Source organism: Buteo buteo, chromosome 17 (genome assembly GCF_964188355.1).
Source record: "Buteo buteo chromosome 17, bButBut1.hap1.1, whole genome shotgun sequence".
Lineage (NCBI taxonomy): Eukaryota > Metazoa > Chordata > Aves > Accipitriformes > Accipitridae > Buteo > Buteo buteo.
Window position 1 is genome coordinate 30936617 of NC_134187.1, and position 24739 is coordinate 30961355.

Here is a 24739-nt window from a genome sequence, read left to right on the forward strand (position 1 = left end):
ACCGACTGGGGTCCTTTCAGGGTGTGAAGGTGTCCTGCCAAAGTCCTGGGGGCTTTCCGGGCCTTTCCAGGTGCTGCAGGGTCTCTACGGCTGGGGTGGGTCCCCGGGGGCTGTGGGCCTTTCCCCTTCCTTTCCTTCCCTAGGGTCCCGAGGCCCGCGCTGCCCTGCGAGGCTGCACCTCAGGCCCGTAGGGAGCGTTCAGCGTCTCCAGGGCTTGCTCCCGCTCCTCCTCCGTGGCCTGCGGGTCTGTTTTCCGGGCGGTTACCGCGGGCGCCCGCGCTCCTTCTCGGGCCTGCGGCGGGAACAGGCTTTTCCACGGCGGGGCTCGGCCTCAGACCCCAGCGAGCGGGCGCGCACGCGATGGGACGTGGGCGGGGAAGCCCCGCCCCCGGGGGCCGCTCCCGCCCGCCGCTCGCCGCGCCGCCCGGCGCCGGGCCGGCCTCCGCAGCGCTCCCCGGGACGCCTGCGACTGGGAAGGGGCTGGCGGCCGGGAAGGGGCTGGCGGCCGCTCCGCCGCCGCGTCGCGCTGCCCTGCCGGCATCGCGAGGGCTCGGCTGTGCGTTGATGGGGGGGCGGGGGTAAAGAGCTGAAGAAGCAGAGAAAAGCCGCCTCTGACACCCGGTGCGGAGCTGGTCCCGGCGGGTGCGGCGGTGCGGGGCGAAACGTACCGTAGCGGTGCCGGGTTTCCGTGGTGAGAGAGGCGATGTGGCTTAGCTGTGCCGGCGGGGGAAGCCGCAGCCCGAGGGAAGAGAGGTGCCGTCGTCCCCGGATGTGGGGGCTCTGCTGGGGGCAAGCAGAGGTCTGTAACCCTGAAGAGGGAGGCGGGAGGCAGGTCTCATTTATGAGCGGTGATAAGCGGCCCTTTTCCTTACCTTCTTGGGAGAGGGATTAGAAAATTTTCACTGGTTGCTCTAGGCTTATTGTTCTTGGGAAGGGACAAAATACAGGATTCTCTCAGGTGGACCTGTAATCATAAAAAGAAGACGACAGAAGAGAAGCCAAGTTCATAAGAAAAGCTGAGTTTGTGCTCATGGGCTGATGTGTGTCGATGGAGGTGTCCAGGCACACGGGAAAAGGCGCGTGGGATGGAGGGAGCTGGGGCAGCGTGCCGTGCTCCCGGCCAGATCTCTTCCTAGTGGTGCCCTGTTTTTTCTTTCCTGCTTCCTTCACTGGGTCTCTCCTCAATAATGAGCACGTCTTGTGCTTGAGGACTGAGTGAGGCTCAGCAGGGGAGAGCAAGCGCCATCTGTAGGCTCGGTGGGGCTGAACAAGTCTAACGCTTGGTGACATGGGCACCGGGGCTGTGGAGCTGTAGTGGGAGAACACTGGCAGGCTGCAGAGAGGAAGGCTGCTGTCAATGGGGAGGCTTTGGAGAAGCTGCCATGGAGGCAGAGCTGAGAGTGGGTGGGTGAAAGGAGGCAGCCGTTGGGAGCGCCTTCTGGGGACAGAGTCCATATAGTGAGGTGGGAGCCTTACGGGAGAGAGGGGTTTGGAGGTGGGGAGGGAGGGTAGGCCTGACAGGATGGCTCTTGGCCTTTCTTTGCTTCTCTTTGCCATCTGTGGTACCTGTCAGGCTTCATCTGTCTTGCCTATGGGGGTTCTGACTTGCAAGCTCTTATTTGCATTACTCCTGCTGCTTGAAATTCATGATATATGCGTCATTGTGCCACCACAACAGTTACCTCGCGAGCACCAGCTGAAATCACCAATCCCTTCTGCACGGATCAGATGTCTTGTCTTGCTCTCCATGCTGAAGCAGTGAGTTTTGTGTTGTGGTGTTCTTGTGTCATAGGCTTTTCTTGCCAGCTGTCTTAGCTCTGGTTGTCTCAGGTTTGTTTGCTAGCTCTTGGGAGGCATGGGAGGCTGTGCTTTCTGTGGCCTTCAGTGTGCCTTTCCATGTGCCCCAGAGCCCTTGGTGTGCCTTTCAGTGCAACCCAGACCTTGCACAGATCAGGTGTGTCTTCTGTTGAGTGCTGTATCATAGCACACCAGGTTTGTAGGCCCTTCTGTCCATCTTTCTTACCACTGGTCATCTTTGTTTTGCTGGCTTGATTCTCTGAGGCAGCACTCTCTGGTCCTTTCCCACCTGCTTGTACTGATGTCTGTACTGTGGTCACCTTGGCCAAAGTCTTTCAGTCTGGCCATCTTGATGACTGCCCTCTCAGCTCTGCTGACCTTTCTCCAGTGGGAAGTACTTGCTGATCCATCTTGCCTAGTTGTCTGCACTTGTGTTGTGCCAGGTGCATTGTCATCTTCATGACCTAGGTCTTTTGGGTTAGCCATCTTGCTGTGTCAGTACTGCTAATGATTTTCTAATGAGCAGCATTCTCTGGCCCTTCTTTTCCAGCAGGATACCTGTGCTACACTGTTGTGTGTTGTATGGTTTTTCTGGCTGGTGTTCTCTTCTATGCTTATTGTGTTCTGATGGCCTATTCCTGAATCTTGCACAGACAGTGTTTCTTCAGGGATGTTTTTAACGCTGCTTTGTGATTTTTGTTTTGTTTTCTTCCTGGTCTGGGGTTGTCTTACTTGTAGCTAGCTGTGGAAACAAGTAATGCTCAGGAAATAATGAGAAGGCACAAAGTGGAGGCCAGGAGCAGGGGTAGAGGTGGAAGAAGTTGCAGGATAGGGTGGTTGTCAGGGAAGTAATCGTGTCACTTTGGGTTCAGAGAGCACGTGTTGCATGGTACTGGTGGGCTGTTTGGTTAATGGCCAATAAGGAGGTAAATGCCTGGCCCTTTTCTTCACAGGTGCTACAGCTGACTGATGGTGCCACAGCAATTTGGCTGGCAGGCTGGGGCAAGTTTCTCCTGGCTGGTGGTGGACAAGCGCCAGGGCAAGAGAGCTCCTCTGAGTTGCCTGGGGCACCTGTGATTCTCATGCCTGCTGATAACGATGCCACTCCAAGGTACCAGGGAAAGGGCAGATGGCACCACACAGCAGTGGTATCAGGCAGGGCAGGGTCTGCCTGGAGGACCTATTTGATCTTCCCTGGCTTTTCTCCTCACCTTCTGGTCTGAGGTTTCTCCCCAAAGTGGATGGCTGCCTGTTGCAGATGCAACCATACTGCAGCTGCAGGGAGGCAGGTGTAAGCAGACTTACAGGCCTAGAGCCTGGGCTATGGCTTCATCAGCGATGGGTGACACCAACAAGGCCTCAACTGCAGACCAAGATCGAGGTGACGGACACCAAGGGGGTCCCTTGGGGTAGGGGCGGAGCAGATGCCGGGGTCTCTCGGTGGGGATGGACACCAAGGGGGTCCTTTGGGGGTATGTGTGTGCGGATGCTGGGATCCCTCGGGGGGTGGTGGGGTGGACACCATGGGGTCCCTTGGGGGGGGGGGGAGCAGATGCCTGGCTCCCTGAAGGGGGGCCCATGGGTGGGAGGTGGTTCTGGTGCCTAGATGGCTGGGTCCCTGGGGCTGACTGCCCCCCCCCCCCCCCCCGCCCCCCCAGGTATCCTATGCCAGCCTAGCTCAGTCTCCATCCACAATGCCAACCTCTACACGAGCGGCCTCCCCAAGGAGATGGGGCAGGATATAGAGCAGCTCTTTTCCCAGTACAGCCGCATCATCACCTCCCACATCGTCATCAACCAGGTCACATATGCGCCCGGATGCTTGGACCCCCACCACGGGGGAGGGGGGCTGCCCAGATGCCTGGGTCCCCGGTAGGGTCTATGGAGCTCGAGAATGGTTCCTGGATCCTGTGGGTGGGCAGTCGGGTATCTGGCGGGAGGGATTCCTCGGACACCTGGGTCCCGTGGGAATGTAGCAGAGTCTCAGGGCTCTGTACCCCGGACTCCCCACGCACAGGTGTGTCACAGGGGGTGGGCCTCATCCGCATTGACAAGTGCATGGAAGTGGGTGAGACTGTCCAGGCAGAAGCTGCTGGGTGCTGCTGAGCCCATCACCATCAAGGTCACCAACAGCCCGGGGCAGATTTGGCTCATTTTGTCCTCAGGCTGGTGCCAAGTGGGGACTGTACCCCCTTCCCCTCCAGCCCAGGAGTCCACAGGGGGTGTCTGCGCTCTCTCCTCTTTTCTTCCACTTGTTTCTTTTTTTATTTTTTTTTTGGGGGGGGGGGAGCTTTTTGGGGAGAAAGAACAAATAATAATAACAGTACTTCTAATGGTAGCAAGGAGAGAGGCCAATGCAATGAGCAGTAACTCTCCTGGAGCAACAGACACAAACCCATCTATTTTTGTAAGAGAAGATGAAAAAAAACCCCAAACTCCTCTGAAGTCCCCCATAACTGCCCCTCCGGCGGGTAGTTGCAGGGGGTGGGAATCTGTCATGTGCCCCCCCTGGTTGTTTCGAGGCAGGGACAGAGATTGTGATCCCCAAGCAGGGTCACAGCATATTTTAGGAGGGTCAGTGGCACTAAAGTGTTCTCAATCAGGCTGAGGCCACCAGGAGGTCCAGCTGCCCCCGAGTCCCCAGCACCCCCAAACCTGGGGGGGTCTCACCCCCACTCCCCCATCACCATCCTTCTCCAAATACCCTAAAACAGGTATTTTTGCCCCAACCTCCTCAGCTTGCTGGGGTGGGTGCTTTTGCTTGGCTGGTTCTAGCATCCTGGCCAGAAAAGCCCTGAAACCCTCAACCTGCCCCCCAGCCCCAACAGGCTGAGCCCCCCATAGCAGCCCCATTGTCATCATCATCATAATTTATTATTATTGTTGTTCTTATTATTATTACTATTATTTATTTTCTCTTCTTCATTGGTATAATTTCTTGCTTTTCAGTGGTTTTGGTTCCTACTTGTTTCCAATTCTTTGTTGGCTTTCCCCAGGCCTGGGACCCCCAGGACCCTCTGCCCCTCCCAGGACCCCTGGGATCCCACCCCCCCACATCCCACTTCTTGCGTCGTGTCATGCCTGTTTGCAGTTTCTTGTAGTTTTAACTTATTGTTAACGTAACCATTGCCCCCCGGCCTACGTGTGCACGTGTCCCCGGGATGGGCAAGGGACCCAGGCATCTGGGTCTGCCTCCATCCCCTGGGGTCTGCCTCCCCTACCCCCCCAGGCAGCTCTGTCCTGTTCCCCTTTTTTCATCTCTTGCTTTGCTTTTCTTTCTGTTTTTCTGCTTTTCTTCTCTCTATCCCTGTCTCCCTGTTATTTATTGCTCCATCTTCATCCTGCTTTCTGTTCCCGTCTTTGTCTTGCTCCATCTCTCTGTTGTTCCCCATGTCACTCTCATTCTCCCTCTGTCCCAGTGTCCTGCTTCCTGTCCCTCTCTTGTTCTCTGCATCCTGTCTTCTGGCTCCCTGTCCCTCACCAGTTTTCTATATCCCTCTGACTGTCCTCCCTCTCCCTCTTTCCTGCTGCCCATTGCTGAGGTTTTTTTCTCTTTCTTTGTGTCCTTCTCCTATCACTCTGTCTGTCCCTGTACTGGTTTTGTCTGGGATGGAGTTAATTTCTTCATAGGAGCTTGTAAGGGGCTATATTTTGGATTTGTGATGAAAACAGCATTGATAACACAGGGCTGTGTTAAGTATTGCCAAACAGTGCTTACACAGCATCAACGCCTTCTCATGTTTCTCATGCTGCCCCACCAGTGAGCAGGCTGCAGGTGGGAAAGAAGTTGGGAGAGGACACAGCTGGGACAGCTGACCCTCAACTGACCAAAGGGATATCCCAGACCATATGACATTGTGCTCAGCAGTAAAAGCTGTGGGGAAGGAGGGGATGTTTGGAGTGATGGCATTTGTCTTCACAAGTCACCGTTATGTGTGATGGAGCCCACCTTTCTTGGAAATAGCTAAACACCTGGCTGCCAATGGGAAGTAGTGAATGAATTCCCTATTTTGCTTTCCTTGCCCATGCCACTTCTGCTTTACCTATTAAATTGCCTTTATTTCAACCCACAAGTTTTCTAACTTTTGCCCTTCCTGTTCTCTCCCCCATCCCACTGGGGGTGGGGGGAGGGGGGAGAGAGTGAGCAGCTGTGTGGTGCTGAGCTGCCTACCAGGGTTAAATGACAACAGTCCCTCTGTCCCTAATGCTTCTTTCTCCATCTCTGTCCAACTCCCTCTCCCTTCTTTTCTCTCATTGTCCCTCTGTCCTGCTTCTTGTCCCCATCTTTTCTGTCTGTACGTCTCTGTCCTGCTGCCTGTCTCATTGTTTCTTGCTGTATCCCCCTCATCCAGCCAGCTATCTCTGTTATCCTGTCCTGCTCCTCAGACCTTTTTCTCTGCCTCCATCTCTGTCTCACAGTCCATTGCTTTTTCCTTCTTGTGATAGGTTGACTCTGGCTGGACGCCAGGTGCCCACCAAAGCCGTTCTATCACTCCCCCATCCTCAGCTGGACAGGGGAGAGAAAAATATAACAAAAACTTGCGGGTCGAGATAAGGACAGGAGAGATCATTCACTAATTACCGTCACGGGCAAAACAGACTCAGCTTAGGGAAAATTAACTCAATTTATTACAAATCAGCCAGAGTAAGGTAATGAGAAATAAAACGAAATCTCAGAACACCTTCCCACCACCCCTCCCTTCTTCCCGGGCACAACTTCACTCCCGGATTTCTCCACCAAACCCCCCCAGCAGCACAAGGGGGACAGGGATGGGGTTTACGGTCATCACATGTTATTTTCTGCTGCTTCACCTCCTCAGGGTGAGGGCTGATCACGCTCTTCCCCCGCCCCAGCGTGGGGTCCCACCCACGGGGTCAGTTCTCCACGAACTTCTCCAACGTGGGCCATTCCCACGGGCTGCAGCTCTTCACGAACTGCTCCAGCGTGGGTCCTTTCCACGGTGTGCAGTCCTTCAGGAGCACACTGCTCCAGCGCGGGTCCCCCACGGGGTCACAAGTCCTGCCAGAAAACCTGCTCCACGGGCTCCTCTCTCCGCAGATCCGCAGGTCCTGCCAGGAACCTGCTCCAACGCGGGGTTCCAACGGGGTCACAGCCTCCTTCGGGAACCCACCTGCTCCGGCGTGGGGTCCTCCACGGGCTGCAGGTGGAGATCTGCTCCACCGTGGACCTCCCTGGACTGCAGGGGGACAGCCTGCCTCACCAGGGTCTTCCCCATGGGCTGCAGGGGAACCTTCGCTCCGGCGCCTGGAGCATCTCCTCCCCCTCCTTCTTCACTGACCTTGGTGTCCGCAGGCTTGTTTCTCTTACATGTTCTCACTCCTCTCTCCAGCGGCTGTTTCTCACTCTCCCAACTTTTTTCCTTCTTAAAAATGTTATCACAGAGGCGTTACCACTATCACTGATTGGCTCGGCCTTGGCCGGCGGCGGGTCCGTCTCAGAGCCGACTGGTGTGGGCTCGCTCTCTCTCGAACACAGGGGAAGCTTCCAGCAGCTTCTTACAGAAGCCACCCCTGTAACCCCCCTCGCTACCAAAACCTTGCCACATAACACCAATACACTTCTCCATCTTTGTTCTGATCTGCATCCCTTTCTTTTTTTTCACAGTCTCTCTGGCTTGTTCCCTGTCCTTTTTCTCTCTGTATGTTCTGCTCCCTGCCCCAGTCTTTCCCCTTCCTTCTTCGTAGTCTCCTTTTCTCTCTCCCTCCCTCTGTCCTGCTCCCCATTAATCTTTCTCTTTCTATCCCTCTATCCCTAAACTGTATCCTTAAGTTACCTATCCTAGTCACATAGCAAGTTTTCCCTTATCTAGAGAATTTATGGTTTGTCTGAATGCATAAAAGCATGTAAACCTTAAGATAAGGTGGGATTTATCCTCAGTGCTTCTTCATGATTTTATGTTCTCAATAAACAGCAAAAGCTCAAAAGTGAACTTATGTTTCAGTCTGCTTTGACAGGTGGTACCAGGGGGCAACAGTGCAGAACTGCCCTGTCAGTGCAGCATATGGGGATGTTCTTGGGGAAACGTGGACAGCACTGCGACTGATAAAGGACCCCCAAAATCACCGAAAAGACTCTGGGCCTAATATACCACATTGGACCACCCCTCTTTTGGTCTTTGAGCTCCTCTAGGACCTCTGTGCTGTTACACAGAAGCTTTCCTGAGGTGCCGTTGTTCCCTGTGAGCCTTTTCCTGCCTGTATAGTCCTTCTATGACTCCTCTAATGTCATCCCAACCCCTCCTGCATCCCTGTGTCCCAGAGCTTTCTTTTGCCCCTCTCACTCCCTCTGGACCCCTTTAGTCTCCTTGGGACCACTCCTGAGGCCGCCTTTGTGCCGCAGAGCATGAAGAGCCACTGAGACTGCCTCCGTTCCCTGGCTTCCTGAGGATGTGTGTTCTCTGCTCAGATCCCCTCCCGAGTCCTCGAGCCTTGTTTGGTCTCTCTGGCCCCTTCTTGTCCCTGTAGTGCACTTTGAGCCTCTTGTTTCCTGAGATCCTCTCCTGAGGCCTTCCTCCTGTCCTGAAGCACCCCTTTTGCCCTCTCTCTGAGCTCTCCTATCAGCCCTTCAGCCCACCCCCATTACCTCTGTCCTTTGCTCCAGAAGCCATCTGAAGGTCTCATCGTGCTCCAGAGGCTTCTGCTGCCCGTCACTGCGGTGCTGGGATGCTTCATCAGTGCTGCTGTGTTGCTCTGTGCCCAGGCGCGCAGTGTGGGGGACATCCTTCTCCCTGCCTTCAGCTCTGCGTGAGCTGGCAGCCGCATCCTCCCAGGTGAGTACTGGGGGGGTGCCTGGGCTGCTGGGTGTGGGGCAGAAAGAAGGGGCTTGGGGCAGGACATGAAGGACCATGCAGGTGAGAACCAATTGCCCTGGATGCTCGAGGTGGGCAGCGACTGGAAAAGAGCGGCAGGAAGAGAGCAAGACGGTGAGGATGGATGTGCGTTATCAGAGGCAGCACTGTGGGGAGGAGCAATTTCTTCCTGTCCTCTGGAGGGGAAAAAAACAATGTCAAAGCTGTCCTGGAGACATACTTGCCATTTAGGTTATGAAACTGCATGAATTCCCGAGAATGGTTGTGTGCATGTTGTGTTGCAGGTCAGGACTGCCTGGGCAGGGATCCCCAAGTTGCGTGCCGAGCCCACAGGACAGCTGTCTGTGGAATGAAAGTGAAGGATGACTTCTCAGAGGTTAACTTTCAATTTGCTCCCCTCAGGACCCATTAACTTGCTTCTGGGCCTCTCACAAGCTTTTTATTTGCCGCCTTGTTCCCTCAGAAGCCCATTTCCTTCTAATTCCCGTGATTACTCTGCTTGCCTTTTGGTTCCTCCAGGCTCACTGCGCCTATTTGTCCTTTTGCCCCATTAAATCCCCTTTTTCTTCTCCCTGGTCCACTCAAAACTTCTCCATTTGCTTTTGGTACATCCCAAGAGGCCTCATTTTTACCTCTCATTCCCTCTTAAGACCCCTTTGTTTGCCCCTGCTCCCCTCAGAACTCCTCCTATTTCCATCTACTCCTCTCAGGACAGCTGGGCTTGTCTTTTGGGGCACCCAAGAGGCCCCATTTACCTTTCTTGTACCCCCAGAGCTGCTGCCCTCCTGCATTCTAGTTGCCTGGGGACCTACCTGTTTGTGTATCTTGCACCCCAGAGACCTCTGTTTACCTTTCTTGTGATCCAGAGCCCTTCATATGCCCTCTAGTCCCTGCAGGTCCTCTCCGTTGGTCAGCGTGCCCTGGAGCCATCCTCTTGTCTTTGCACTGCAGGCACCTTGATAAGCTGTCCGATTCCCTCCATACCCTTTGTGTGCCCTCCGTCCCCTCCATTTTCCTTCCAGGCACCAGAATCAATCTGTGTGACAAGTGGCCTCATCAAAACCACTGGCCTTCAAAGGGCCTTCTCTCACCTGCATAGTCCTTTTAGGAGCACTTTAGTGTTGCTCTCTGTGGACTCACTTGTCTTTCTTGACACCTCTCTTGAGGTATTTTGTCATTTATTTTTGTTCAAGCCACTTACGTGTTACTTAAGGTGTTTGATACAGTTTCTGATGTGGTGTTTTTTTGGTGTGGATTGTTTTTTTTGTTTGTTTCAACCCTATCCTGATGTGTTCTGTCCTTTGGGACTTATTTCTGTTAAGGGAGTCGGAGAAAACTGCAAGTCTCAGTGACTTAGAACTGTTGTTGGTGATCTACAGTATTCACTTTGCAACTATAGATATTTTAGAGAAGGATTCTTACAAGATTTAATTCTGCTTTGCCATTCAGTCCTATCCAGAATGTAGTGCTGGTACAAGTTCAGCAATAGACGTGAATGTGTCTAGCATTGTACATGTGGTGGTGACCACTTGTTGGGTTGGGCAGACAGCTGAATGGATGTGGAGCCAGCGGCTGCTGAATGAGTTGTGGTTTTTGAATGTGTCCGGCCTTGTATGTGTTGTTTGTTTTGCCTTGCAGGTTGGACTTTGGTGTTGAAATAGCATTTTCCTTAATTAACTCCCCCCCCTCCCTCCCCAATAACCCCCCAAAAACCCAACAAAAAAAACCCAGCCAGGGATTAAAAAAAATTTTTTCCTTCAGCTGTTTCCCGCCCCCCCCCCTGCTCTGCCATATATAGTGTAGTGAATGACCACGGGGAGATGACTGGGGATCTGACTGCTGAAGAGTGCGTGGAGTTGAAGTAGATGGTCAGTGTAGAGGAGGATTGGGCTGTGAAGCAGGTGAGCATAACTGGTTTTTTTCGAGTGTAGGATTGTAAATTCTTTTGAGGGGCTTTCTAGTTTCTGGTATCATATAATGGCTGAAGTGTTATTCTCCTGTGCAGGTGTGGAAGGTGAGGGCCCACTGCAATGTGCAGAGCTCCCTCATTTTCTGCCAGGAATCCAAATCACAGAGATGATGTTGCTGTGAAGAGATAGTTGTGAAGATGCTAAGGACAGCTATGTGTCTCATGTAGAATAAAATTCTGTGTGCTCTTTGTGGGCACATGTGCGTTCCTCCTTTGAAATAAAGGTGAACTGGCATGGTGTTTCAGCATTATGTATTGTACCTGCTGTGACACGTCTGTCCTTGCCAAAGCTTGCATTAGTTTCCATCGCGTCACCGCAGTCTTGGCAGCATTGCGGGTTTTGTTGGACACACTATTGGTGGAGCCAGCTGGAGGCTCCTGTTGGTGTACCAGTGATGGTTGGGTGCAGCTGGTGGTGGTAGCACAGCCATGCGATTTGGTGCTGTGGTGTTGCACATATCTGTTGCGCGTGTGTTCATTCCCCGAGGAATTTGGGGTTCCCAGAAAAAAATGGGTGGCAGAGCTAGAGAAGAGCAGGTGACGGCTAAAGGCCGAGTCACTTGCTCAGAGGGGTTGCTCTCTGCAGAGCTTCAAACTTTAGTGCTGAAGTGCAAAATCGTCCAATCTCTGGTTACGACAAGGAGCTCCAGTTGTTTTTCCTGGGAATTCCAAAGTTCTTGGCTTCTATTATTTTAATGTTTACTACTTATTTATTTTAAAACATTTAGAATAAAAAATAAATAACAGTAACTTAAGTAGTCTTTGGGAGTAAATAATGCCTATAATCTATTCTAGCTATTACTTAAAACTTTGCAGACAGTAATTACTCCCAATTTATATAATAAAATTACAAATAACAGAATATAAATAATAGAGCACTAATTGGAAGTAATACCTGTAGAGAAACAACTCTAGTTAATACTAACCCCCCCCCCCCCAAAACGCGTGCTAGTTAATCCACTTTAGTAGTAAAGTAACAATTAAAATGATGAGTGTAAATAAATAAAATAAATATTATTTATGAGTAATGACTAAATTTAATTGTGTCTATTACTTAATGAACCAGGCAATAATTATTCCCAATCTGTAATTAAAAAATTTAACAATTTAGAAATCCTTTTAAAGTGATAAAGATAGAAAACTGATTGGGACTCATTAATAGCTAAACTTAGCCATTATTAAATAAATTGCAAACATTAATGATGCCAAATCAGAAACAAAATAATAGTTTTAAATTTTAAAACAAATAGAATTAGAAACTAATGTGGAATCTTTAATGCTTAAATTATAACAGAGCTGTAAGTAAGTTTGGATGCAATAATGACTCGCGCTTAGAACCAAAACAGTAATCGAAGCTTTAGGTTTTTAAACAAAGAAAAATAAAAATGAATCATTAAATAATGGCTATGTTTAAATTTAGGTATTAAAAAAATTCCCAAGCAGTAACAATTCCCAACCAGAACTAACAAAGAATAAAAAATTTAGATTTAAAATATAAGTAAAATTAGAAAACTAAGAGTGAGTCATGACTGCCTAAATTCAAACAAAACCATTGCTGGGGGGAGGAAATAATCACAGGTACTAATTACTTTCAAGTAGAGCTAAAATAAAAATAATGCAAATTAAATCTGATTAACAAGAAGTTAAATTTAGTTTTAAAAACATTTAGAAAACTAATTGGGCATCATTAATACCTATTATTTATTTAATAACAGCAGTGTTAAATTTATGCATTAACGATACCCAAGCAGTATTACCATAATAAAAATTTCCAGTTATGAAGTAGAAATAAAATACTAATTGGCAGCAGTTTATTATAATAATCTCTTATTGTAATTGTGGTAACTAAAGTACTCCTAATTAGATTTCTAATTCATAATCTGAAATCGTGATTTGGAATAGTAATTAACATTTCCTTTTGTGTCAGTCTGTTTTTTGCGCTTTGTCTCCTTTTCCATTTTTCCTGCAGCAGTAGTAAATGGAGCACTCTTTGAGTGGGAGCCGTTCATTCGTTGTATTTTATAATATTAAACTATTTAATTGGTCCACTTAAATAATACCATATTATCCAATTCAAGAGTTAGATAAAATAGAAGGAATTAATTAATTGCACCCAAGGACCATTCCATTTAGTAATGGTGCACCAGTGCTGAGACTTACTATTTTTACACTTTTTTCTTACTAGACTGTCATGCATTCACATAGTCGTAACTGCTGTTCTAATTCAGAAAAACTACTGATCAGAATCGTAATGAGAAGAGATCGTTGTAACCTATCATTAGCAATACTGATTAAATAGCAAGTATTGTTTAAATACGCAAATAACGCAATTATGCAAATTAGGGCGTGTTCCCCCCTCCCGGCTCGGTCACGCCCCGTCATTAACAGACGCTCCCCACCGCTCAGCGTGATCACAACCCGCCCCCGCCGCAGCCCCGCAGCGGAAAGATGGGGCGACGCAGAACCGAGACGGCAGCAGCGCCGCCCGCAGCCGGAGCCCGCCGCAAACGGGGCGAAACGGCCACGGCCCGCGGCAACGGCCGCCGTTACCGCCGGAGCCCGCGCGGGAGGCCCCGAGGAGCGGAGAAACGCCCTCAGGGAGGAACACCGGCGCCGGGCCCTGCAGACCCGCCTCCAGAGGACCAACCGGCAGCGCCGGCGGGCTTCCGCCACGCGGAGCGGCTGCTTCGCCACGAACGGAGTCGACCACCGGCCCTCGCCCACCATACAACGGGGTCGGGCGGGCGCGCGGCACCGAGAGCGCCCGTGAACGCTCCAGTAAGGAACCGCTGCGCAATCAGGAGCGTCCCGGAAGTGCCCGTCAGTCCTCCGGCACTCGCCTTCTATGGTCCGGCAGTCCTCCAGGACGCCGGATGTTCCCCTCAGTCCTCCGGGACTCGCCCTCTATGGTCCGGCAGTCCTCCCAGGACCATGGTATTTCGTGTCAGTCTTCCGGAGGGCGCACTGCACTTAAAAGCACTCCTCCAAGGCCACAAAAAATGGTCCAAAATTAACCTCGAAAATAACTAAAAATTAAAAAAAATGAAAGGAGCACTGTTGAAATGTCTTCCAGACAACAAGAAGTTGACATAACTCCAACGTAAGTGGTATGAGAATTACTGGAGGTAACTGGAAACTCCCAGAAGGAAGAAAACGAGCTACGGGAAGTTGGCCAGACCAGACCTGAACTGACACATAAAATACCAGAGTTGATAGCATATTTCCATATGTTCTGTATGGTACGTCTAAATATTTTGATGGTTTTAATATTTTGTACCAGCTGTGGAAACTGGTTTGCTGCTAGGTGACTGTAAAAGTGAGATTTGGTAAATAACAATTGGAAATCTTATCCTAACGCTACAATTGAAACAATAGACAAAAGTATAGCCGAGCAATCAACTAGTAGAAGTAGTTACTCCTAAGTTTTGCCTTTCTTTGCTCTTAGGACTAGATGTTCCTGTACTCTAGATGAGAACAATGTTGAAACGGACCACACATGATTGAAACTGCATTAAGCTTCAAGATGAAAGAACAAGGACAAGAATAAAGACTTTGAGGACAGCCAACGAGAACTTCAAATGGGTCGGTGGTCGTAAAAGCAGCCCTTCGACTCAAATGGATCCTTCATTACATGTGATCGGATGTAGGCAGTGCTATGATAATAAGTTACAATAATTTTTATGTATATGTATGCTAATCTGATTAATATGTAATTGTTACTCCATGTAACCGGTTTGTGCTGAAGCTGTCACGTGGATGCTAGGTGGAATTATCCCCTGTGCATCCAGCGCTGCAATAAAGAATGCCTGCTTTCTAGAAGTCCAAAACACGTCTTGGAGAGTTTCTTCGACCGGCTTTTCGGTGTCACTTTGGTGACCCAGATGGGATGAGGCTTCTGAGACTTGATGGATGTAGGATTGCAGGACCTTCAGCCGGCACCGAGATTTCTTGGGGGGACCCTTGATCCCCGTTCCCCAGGCTCACAAGCCAAGGCCGCTGGTAAGATTTTATTCAAAGGCATTCTTTTGATTAACCTGGTTCTGGTATTCTGGTCTGGTACTCTTCCCTGTAAGCCTGACTAAGAGAAGTCAGCAAGGAAGACATAGAAAAGGATCCTTAAAAATCTGGTCTTCTGGTAGAAGTACTGCTCTGTTAAAGGGTACTTGCTGGTTGAAGGCGAAGCTACTCATTTGGTTTGGTCTCGGTACTTTGATTAAGGCTTTGGGATTTGACTATTGATTTTGGATTTGACCTTAGATTTCTGCTTGATTCTGTTTGGTATTTTGACTTAGGCTTTGATATTTGATTTTCCGATTTTGATTTTTGTATATTGAAGGTATTGATAATGGGAACAGGGCAATTGAGTGAAATCTCTAAAAAATCACCTTTGGGGCACACTTTGAAACACTGGAAACAGCTGGGGGATGTTCCAGGTGGCAACATGTGGAGAGAAGATTTGATTAAATATTGTAATCATTGGTGGCCTCTGTATAAGCTCAATGAAGGGGAAAAGTGGCCTGTGAATTGGACACTAAATTATAACACCCTGTTACAACTTATGTTATTCTTGAGACATGAGCAAAAATGGGATGAAGTTATGTATTGAGATTTATTCTTTACCTTAAAGAATCATCCTGAGTGCCAAAAGGATTGTGGAATTAATATACCACCCAGCAATCCTTTTGTGTTATCTTTAGAAAAAGAAGGAAACAAAAAGGTGACAGTAAGCTCAAAAGGTGCTGTTCTGCATGTGGTATCAGGCAAAGGTGTTTAAATTTGTGTGAGCAAGAATGAGAGGATGATACTGAAATGATAATTGGACCCTGAAAGGCCCTGGCAATAGATGTAGCTGTAGTACAAGACCAGGTATTGCCATTTCCAGTAAGGATTGCTTTCTCTGTTTAGTGCTTTGCACACTGTAAATTTAAGGCAGGTGAGAACACTCCTGCTGCTCCTCCAGCTGACTTTATGCTTTCTGGTGGTTTGCCCTTCCCCTTTCCCAGGTGATTGTGGGAAGGATGGTGAGCAGGGCCCGGTGTATATGAGCCACAGCTTCTGCTCAGGGAGCTTTTTGTGCTCCTGGGTTTCTCTGGTGTTGGTGCTGAGCTCTTCCTTTAGTCCTTTGCCGCTTTTGAGCTGGCTCAGCTGTTTGGGCAGAAGCGTTTTGACATTTAGAGAAGTGGAGGTGTCTGAGGCAAGAGTTTCAGGATGGGCCGAGGTTCAGTACCATGTGTAGTAGAAAGTGACACTTGTATGTAGGTTTGTGGTTTTTTTGGTTTGTGTTTTTTTGTTTTTTTTTTTTTCTTCCCCTCAAGTCAGTAATTTTGTATTGTGTGCCCAGGAATGGCAAGATGGTTCAATAGTATGCAGTTGTTTTTTTTTTTTGTTTTTTTTTTTTTTTTAATTCTAGGTGCATTGTGTTTCCCTGGAATCCTTGACTTTGTTGAAGAGGGAACCTTCCTTTTTTTTTTCCCACCAGTTTTGCTGTATACTGTGCAAGTTGCTGATAGAATCTCTCTTAGTAGGACTGATGGTGAGGTTACCTAGCAGGTGTTAGGGTGAGTATCTTGTATGCATCTGTATATGGAGTGTTAGTATTACTCAGGAAAGTGGCAGGGTTATAAGGTACAGTGCCTTTCAGGGTATGGGATGGCTTATTGCCTTTCCTGATCGCTCACAGAGTGCCATTGTTGTCCCTAGAACCTTTGCAGTTTGTGGCAGGCCCCTCGTAGATTGGAAGTGTCAGGACTTCTCTGTGGTTTTGCAGGTGTCTTGCAGGCTGCCTTTGGACTTGGATGAGCATTTAAGGTGAGCTGGGGTAGTAGCAGGAGGAGCATGGGGATGGTGATTTCTTGCAAGTGCAATGATAGTTTTCTGTCTCTTGGTATCTTAGGTGCCACAAATGATGATGGCTGCAGGGTCTGACACCAGAATCTGTGTGGAGCATATGAGCAGAAGGCAATGTTGCTTTTTGTGGCGAAGGGTGTTGTGGAAGAGGTCTGTGTTGACCAACATGATGCTTATTTCTGGCACTGTTTTTGTGCAGATGATGAAGAGGAATCTGGTAGCTGCAGGAGTATCCCTGTTAGCTGATGTGGTTTTTGTTGAGGATGGATTCAGACCTCTGGCCCTCTGGAAGTGAAGTTGAGCGACCAGGGACCACTGCCCTACAGTCTGTAACTTTGACTTCAGTTGGAAAGATACTTTCCAAAATGTAAATCTTTATAATTCAAAGAGGTTGCATTTTATGGACTTCCCATCAGAGTGGATGGCTTTTCAGAGATGATGTACTTGGCAGTAGAAGTTTTCAGCAACAAGAGTCCTCACTCTTTAAAAAGAGAGAAAAAAAAAGTCAATATCCTTTCAAAGACCCAAGTACAGCGTGTCTTTGAATAGTTGATAACATCACTGCTCTTTAGGTTCTTGGTTGTAACAGTTGAGATACCATGAAAACATGTTCCTCTGCATGCTTCAGTACAGCCAAAAGCATTAGCAAATCTGCCAATTCTTTTTGGTAGCCTTTTGTATTGCAACACTGGGGATTTGATTGTTGTGGTGGTCCCCCACCCCCAAAAGTAAAACCATATGGGGGAATCTCTTATTTCACTGATTTTTCTATCATAAATGAAACTTTAAGAAATAAAAAGTTTAAATTGCATAACTTCCAAATTGACATGCATTGTTTAAACTGTAACTGTACTTTATTTCTGTCTCACTTTCAAAGGTGCGTTTCCCTGGCAGTTCAGTAGCATCTCTCTTGGGCAGCACAGCTGGCCAGGTGTCCCTCGTAATTATGTAACACAAAGAACCTGCATGGTCAAATTATAACTGTGTATTTTGGAGATGGCTAATTTAATGGTATCAATCACAGCTGTGCAAGTTAAGTTAATCCAAAGGGAAAACCAAATCCTTTTATAGTATAAGTATTTTATTGGATGTATATAAATATCTGCACACTTTTTTAGTTTGAAGTGAATAATGGAGATTTGTTCTTTATTTTTCTTTTTGAAGTTTTACACTTCACTGTCAGCTTCATTGACCAAGCAGGCAAGATGTGCAGCAGCAGTGCAAGCTGCTGTGGTGGATCAAGCACAAACAGGTTCATTTTTTGTCTCCTCTTTTTCCAGTGTCACCTTCTGCATCACATGAAGAAAATCCTGCACGGTTAATTCCGCTTGCTGCTCAGGTAATTGCACATATCAGGCTGGGGGAGCAGGGAGAAACATTTGCGAGTTCGAGGGCACTACAGATACTCCGCATCAAACACACAGAAAAGGCAAATATGCTGCTAGTGCAGAAAAGATGATGGAAAAATTGCCGTTAACAGATCGTGCCCTGTTCCTGTATTGGTCCCTTGATATGTTTTTTGTTTCAGGTGAAAGAATGAAATTTCATCTATGATAAATTCAGAGCTGCCTGTTAGCTTCTTTAGGGTCAAGTGTTTCTCTTCTCTCTGTTCATACTGATTTTATGGGCAAGTTGGAAATAGCCTTTTATTTTTTTATGTATAACTGAGTTTTTAGGAATATGTGGTGTCCCTGTAGTTAATTTTTGAGCACCTAGATGCCAGTAGAAATGTAATGAGTGAAACATGATGGAAACTGGTACTTAAACTTGTTTTTTATTTGATTTTTTTTTCTTTTTTTTTTTTTTTTCACTAGAGTGTTGATGGCATGTTGTCCCATGGCACAATCCCCCTTCTGTTCAGTGGAGTCTTCAGTCTAGGACTTTTAAGTAAAAATGTCCTTCCAAAAAAGGACTAGTCGTTCGTAGGACTGAGGCATAGACTTGGAGAGTTGCTTAAGTATGTGATCGGAATTAAAGCCAGCTTTCACTTAATGTTGATGCTGTTGGTCTTTGCTTTCATTGATCTCCACCACTCCCTCATGGTCGGGAGCTCTGAATCATATTTTTTTTCAGCCTCTACCCCCCTCCACCCCCCCCCCCCCCCCCAAAAAAAAAAAAAGGAGAGGCAATGTCTTAAAGTTAATTAGCTTCCTCACAAATGCATGAGTATATAAAATTTGAGTTATGATGATTAAAACCATAAAAACGACACCAGTCTTACAGATCTGGACTATTTCTGAACAAGCATTCCTCACACGTGAAAACCATCAGGGTAAAGGTCACCTGCACTTCATGCTCTGACAAGACAAAATGCTCAGACAGGGATGAGCTCTGAAAGAAAAAAAAAACCAAACTCAAACCAAAAAAACAGGGTCACGATTTTGTTTTGTTGTTTGTTTTTAAAGAGTGCAATATTGACTGGTGCCAGCCTGCAGAGCTCTTCTGCTGCCTGACCTCTCCTTCTCTTTCATGGCTGTAACTGTCGTTTGGATAATTGTAGAAGAGCAATTAAGTTACTTGCCGCTGTGAATGTGCTGGTAATACCAGGAAAGCAAATGCTTGAACCAGTAGTGAATAACTGGGCTACGAGTAGAATTTCTGAAGGAAGAACAGCAGCAGCAACAGGAAGCAAATAGCAAGTGACCAAAAACTTGCGTGTGTCAAACGCATCAAAGCTTTCTTGCCGAATGTTGCTTGGCAATATGTTCCAAATGGCTTTTTTTGGTAAACGTAAATTTTCAGGAAGTTCAGGGCTGCGTGTGGCAAAACGTGTCCCTCTGCGTACGCGTCCTGCTACGTAAATAGCATGGGTCAGTGGCAAGTCCAGCGGCAGGGCTGCTGTTCCCTACTCTCGACGTTGCCGTAGTAGTGTTGCGGTATTTAGACCTTGACGGACGGGCTGAGGAACGGAAGGAGAATGCCCGTTTTCTGTAAGGGCTCAGAATGCCGACCCTTTTCTCTGCCTGCCGCTCCCCTGTGCGTGAGATGAAGCTGTTTTGTTTTTCTCCCTTGTTCCTGGTCTAAATATTTCTGGAGCTGTTGCTGCTGTGGGTTTGCAATTGGTGTTACTGCGTTTTTGTAGCGTTCTAGCGATGGGTCGTTTCTGCTGTGGCGAAGCGTCGAGATACGGTTTTCGGTTTAAAGCATCAGAAACTACGTTCACCAGAACCGGTAACTCGCGGCGTAGGGGAAACCGATCTGGCACGTGCAGCTGTGCTCGCAGGGATGCTCGGGCTCCTCATCAAAACGGCAGGGTGTGTGCGTGGACATCCGTAGGGTTGCGCTCTGGGTCCGAGAGCGTTAGCGTATTTTTGCTGTTGGAAGATGGAATGGAGCGTGTGCCTGTTAAATCTCAGGGCGGTCAAAAGCTAGGAGGGACCCTGAGCAGGTTTGGTGGCACAACTGCGGTTTTAAAAGATCTTGCCCGTTTGGAGCAACGGCCTGGAAAAAATGATTCCTTTTTTGCAACGAGGCAGTTCACAAGGACAGATGTGTTGCTGTGCTCTTTAGCAAAAATACTCAACTTGGGACGTATAGGGTGATGAAGCCTCGGCTATACTAAGGCTTGAGAAAATGTAGGTAGGTCTCTGCATGTCACCTGTGTGTATCTAGGAAAGTGAGTTCTAGTGAAAGTAAAGTTGCCGATGAGTCAAAAAAGAAAGGAAAAAAAAAAAAAGGCACGGTTGTCTGAAAAATGCAAAAGTTCTAGCGGCCTGCGTCAACAACTGTACCGAAGATGACGCAAAAATACTTTTTCCTCCGCTCAGTCGTACTGTCTTCACAGACCTTCACAAAAAAAAAAAAAAAAGGCAGCTTTGGATTCCTACCCAGCTTTGTGCTAATGTTTTTTTTTTTTTTTTTCTTCTCTCAGCTGGATGTCAGCTGCCACCGTTTTGCCGTGGTTGCCCTTTCTTCTGCTGTGACGGTACGAGACGGATGGAAAGATTCTGTAGTGGCCCGCAAGTACAAGGTACGCCTACGATGTGTGTCTGCATTTTTCCAAAGGTACTTGCGGTACGGACTTTAACGTTGAGAGTGTGCCAACTCTCCTTCTACTTTTTTTTACATGAAATATTTTAACAGAAATACTAAAAATAAGTTCTGTTCTGGAGCATGTTACACCTATACAAAGTTTACTTCCCTCAGTTTATTTTCTCTTCCTGAAAGCATAATCTTCTGTTGCTGTGTGCTTGCTAGTAAATGATACTGTGAAACTAATTTTGCCCTAAAAGAGGGAAGAAACTGTTCGTAAGAGTTCAGCTGTTCAGAAGAAACAGACTTTGTTTTCATGATAAAAGCTTTATGCTTTTACAGTCAATGATTTTTTTTAAATATCTTACAGTAGTACTCAAAAACGTTACGGAGATAATTAGCATCTGTACTAAAAGCAATCAAGGTCAAAGAAGAGATGTGGACAAAACAGGACAAAATGGGCATCGCATCTGTGTGTTTTCCAGGCTTTCCCAGGAAGCATTAGCAGCCTTGTAACTAGCGACAGTGAGTCCTGAGGTGGTTTTGATGAGTTACTGCTTCAATAATGTATTTTTTCCTTTAACCTACAGTGTGTAATTTTGACTTGAGTTGGAAAGAGATTTTCCAAAAGGGAAGTCTTTCTCTCTCAAAGAAATTTTGTTTTAGGAACTTCCCATCAGAGTGGATCTTCAGAGGTGATCGACTTGACAGTAGAAGTCATCAGTAATGAGACTTTTCACTCTCTTTTAAAAAAAGAAAAAAAAAAAGAAAGTCAATTTCCTTCCCAAGGAAGGAAAGACCCAAGCACAGCCCATCTTCCTAAAGTTGATGGCATCACTGGTCTTTGGTTTCTCAGTTGTAACAGTCGAGATAACATGAAAACGTGTTGCTCTGCCTGCTTCAGTACTGCCAAAAGCATTAGGAAACCCGCCAGTCCTTTTTGGTAGTCTGAGGTATTGCAGCCCTGGGGATTTTACAAATTGACTTGCATTGTTTAAACTAACTGCCAGATAGCTGTAGTATATGATTTGTTAGGTGTATGTAAGCAGTTAGGTATTTTTCTAAACGTTTAAAAAGAGAGGCAACTGAATGTTATGGGTTTGTTTTCCTGATGTTTTGACGGAGTGCTCTGAAGTACTTTCTTTCTGTCTGGCTTTCAATGGTGCGTTTCCCTGGCAGTTCAGTAGCACCTCTCCTGGGCAGCTCAGCTGGCCAGGTGTCCCTCCGCGTTCTGTAACACACACAAAAACCCCTAGTCCCATTATAACTGTGTACTTTGGAGAGAGATAATTTAATGGTATGAGTTCAGAGCTGTGCAAGTTAAGGTAATGGAAAAGGAAAATCAAATACTTTTACAGTATAAGTATTTTTATTGGACGTATATAAACATGGGCACGCCTTTTTAGTGTAAAGTGAATTATTGAGATTTGTTCTTTATTTTTCCTTTTGCTCTTTGGAGTTTTCCACTTCACTTTCAGCTTTATTCACCAAACGAGCAAGATGCAAAGCAGCAGCAGCAGCAGCGCAAGGGCTGTAGCTGTTGTGGTGGATCCGTAAGCGTAGATTCTGATTGCGTACGACCTCGTCCCGCAGCCTCCCAGGGTTATCTCCCTGCAGCGGTGCTGTAAGGAAGGGAGGAGACGTTTTCCAACATCGGCAAGAGTGTTTACTTGTATGCTAAGAATGTGTTCAGAATGGTATGGATTAGCCTAAATGCTGATTTTAAGTGTTCAAATCGCTCTTAACTTGTAAAGGAGGTGGTGTATTTCGAGCTGACCTGTTTACCTGGAATCCTGCTTTAGCTCAGCGACTCTTCTTGTGCGCCCCCAGCCTCTGCTGGCAGGGTGGTATGAGAAGCTGGAAGGTCCCTGACTTGATATAAACACTGCTTAGCAACAACTACAGCATCAGGGTGTTGTCAACGTTATTCTCACCCTAAATCCAAAATGGCCCTGTACCAGCTACTCAGAAGAAAATGAACTTTATTCCAGCCGAAACCAGGACAACCCCAAACCCCCTGATTCTGGGTCTGCAACGGAAAAAAACAAACGACTTTGGGACTCCTGGGAAAGCCAAATCCGCCTGGATTTGTGCAGCTGGAAAGCAAAAAACCCACCCCATTTTCATGCACAAACCCACAACCGAAAGATCACCCCTTTTTATGTTGTGGAAAAGCACTGAAACACACCCCAAACTGAGTATTTTGAAAAAGCAAAAAACTCCCCAGTTTGGGGAAGACTGGGGGTGAAGCACAAGCAGTTTGAGGGGCGTTGCTGGGGGTCCTCCCAGTGTGGATGATCTGGTGTGGATGCTCTGTTGCGGGTTATCCCAGGTGAGTTACCTGCTGTGGATCATCCTGGGTGGACTCCCTGGGGTAGGTCATCCCCCCCCGTGTCCCCCCATGCACCTCTGTACCCTCACCTACCCTCTCCCCGGCGTGTGTTTCTCCCCCATATATGCCCCCTGCTGCTCCAGCTCGCCCCCTTCACCCATTTGAGTTTTTAACCCACGCGAGTTGTTTCCCCCCGCATCCCCTGCTCTTCTGTCTCCTGTCCCATCTCCCCCCCCCCCCCCCCCCCGCTTCCTTTCCCTCCTCCATATTCCACACCCTGCCCCCATCATCCGTCAGGCTCCAGACCCCTGGCATGCTGCCTGCACCCCATTCTCTGTCATTTTTTTTTTCTTCTTTTCCTTACAAGTTGTTGTTGTTGTTTCTTTTAAATGATTAGACTGTTTTCATTTCAAGCCACGAGTTTTCTCACTTTCGCCCTTCCGATTGTCTCCCCGTCCCACTGGGGGCAGGGGAGCGAGCGAGCGGTCGCGTGGGGCTTTGTTGCTGGCTGGCGTTAAACCACGACACGAGGTGAGTTGCAAGCCCTGCCTGGCTAATGCTGGAGGCTCTCTGTGTTCCTCCTGCCATCTTGACGGGCCGTCCTTGTTCTTCATTGCCGCTTCATAGCGAGCGCCTCTCGCTCTGTAAGCGGCAGTACTGGGGCCGTGCAGGTACTGCGTGTTGCAGGCAGCAAAGGGCAATTGTGTCACTTGCTGGCGGGAGCGGCAAGGAGTGCGGAGCCACGCTCCTGTAGGGAGCAAAGATGGAACCTCGAGGGCTCTACGGTCATCTGCTGAGGACTACTAATATCCCGACAGGCCTCTTTGCTATCCCTGCTTCACGGCTGATTTGTTTGCATGCCGGAGGGCGGGGCGGTAAGTAACACTATGCAGCGTCTCTTCGATAAGAGACAAGCCCCGCACAAGAAGCCTTGCGTGCGCGCAGGATTGGGAGAGCAGAGTTCTGACAGCACGGAGGTGAGGAAAGGTGCGCCCACCCCAACTGAGCCCCAGGGTCGTCAGGGTATCGCTCGCTTGCAGGTGGGCCGCTGGCATCTGGTGCGCTGGGACGCGGTGTTTCCTGCTGAACAGAGCTGCCCCTCTGGCACAGAGCAGCTTTGGGTCTCTTGTGGCCTGCCTTCAGGCTGTCAGCTGAACCAGGCGTTATTTTTTGTTTTTCAAATCTGTCGCCAGCATCTCTTGGCTGGCTGCTGTCACTCCTGCAACCCTGATGCCACATGCAGAGGGCTACAGCAGTCCCTGGGGGCTTGGTCCAGGGGACCACCCCCCGCTCCCCCCTGCCGTTTGCAGGCTCCCTGTGCTGCTTCTCCTCTCTAGATAATGGGGTGGGGGGGCAGGGGCAGAAGCGACCACCCGAATGGTCTGTTCTTTGCACTTGACTGCTGTAAACGCTCCAGCCACTCGGGTGCTTTTTGGAACGGAGGCCATGAAGATGACTGCCCAGGCTGCGAGTGGGGAAAGGGCAGGGCAACGTAAGCCCTGTGCCCCCAGTAAGTAGTTGCTGCCTGTGTCTGGTCTCTACTGGTCTGAGCTGTCAGTCGTCCCTCATCCAGCTGATGCTCCGAAGAGGATCGTTACGGGGATGCGGATGCTGCTGCCCGGTGACCGAAGGTGGGAAGTGGCGTTGGGGAGGGGCGCATGCGCGGTGGCGTGCGTCGGTGGGCTCCAGCTGTTGCCGGGCAGCCGAGGCGCTTTACGGCTGCTCGGCAACCGCGCATGCGTGGTTCGACTTTTACGGTGCTGGCCCCTGTTGCCTGGCAACCGAGGAGCGACAAGACGCCTCGGCAATCGCGCATGCGCGGCGGCGCGGTTTACGGCCTGCTCCTGTTGCCTAGTAACCGAAACGCGTTACGGCAGCTCGGCAAGGGCGCATGCGCGCTGCGGCTTTTACGGCGCTCGCCGCTGTTGCCTGGCAACCAAAACGCGACACGACGCCTCGGCAACCGCGCATGCGCGACGGCGCGGTTTACGG

At 48.6% G+C, this 24739-nt stretch overlaps 1 protein-coding gene across 3 annotated transcripts; it reads left to right on the forward strand.

Moving 5' to 3' along the window:
• The first annotated feature begins 269 nt into the window (after positions 1 to 269).
• On the forward strand, positions 270 to 23111 carry LOC142041118 (uncharacterized). Of its 3 annotated transcripts, none has more exons than XM_075049760.1 (9): positions 279 to 799; positions 2751 to 3178; positions 3456 to 9003; positions 10426 to 10528; positions 10633 to 13835; positions 14042 to 14595; positions 17724 to 17782; positions 20315 to 20413; positions 21082 to 23111. In XM_075049760.1, exons 6-9 carry the CDS (start codon positions 14502 to 14504, stop codon positions 21112 to 21114), a joined length of 285 nt encoding a protein of 94 aa, XP_074905861.1. In that variant the 5' UTR covers positions 279 to 799; positions 2751 to 3178; positions 3456 to 9003; positions 10426 to 10528; positions 10633 to 13835; positions 14042 to 14501; the 3' UTR covers positions 21115 to 23111. The 3 variants fall into 3 exon arrangements, with proteins under 3 accessions (XP_074905859.1, XP_074905861.1, XP_074905860.1); XM_075049759.1 differs by having other exon boundaries at positions 21894 to 23111; XM_075049758.1 differs by lacking the exons at positions 10426 to 10528; positions 10633 to 13835; positions 14042 to 14595; ... (1 more) ...; positions 20315 to 20413; positions 21082 to 23111 and having other exon boundaries at positions 270 to 799; positions 2751 to 2908; positions 6857 to 10355.
• Positions 23112 to 24739: the final 1628 nt, after the last annotated feature.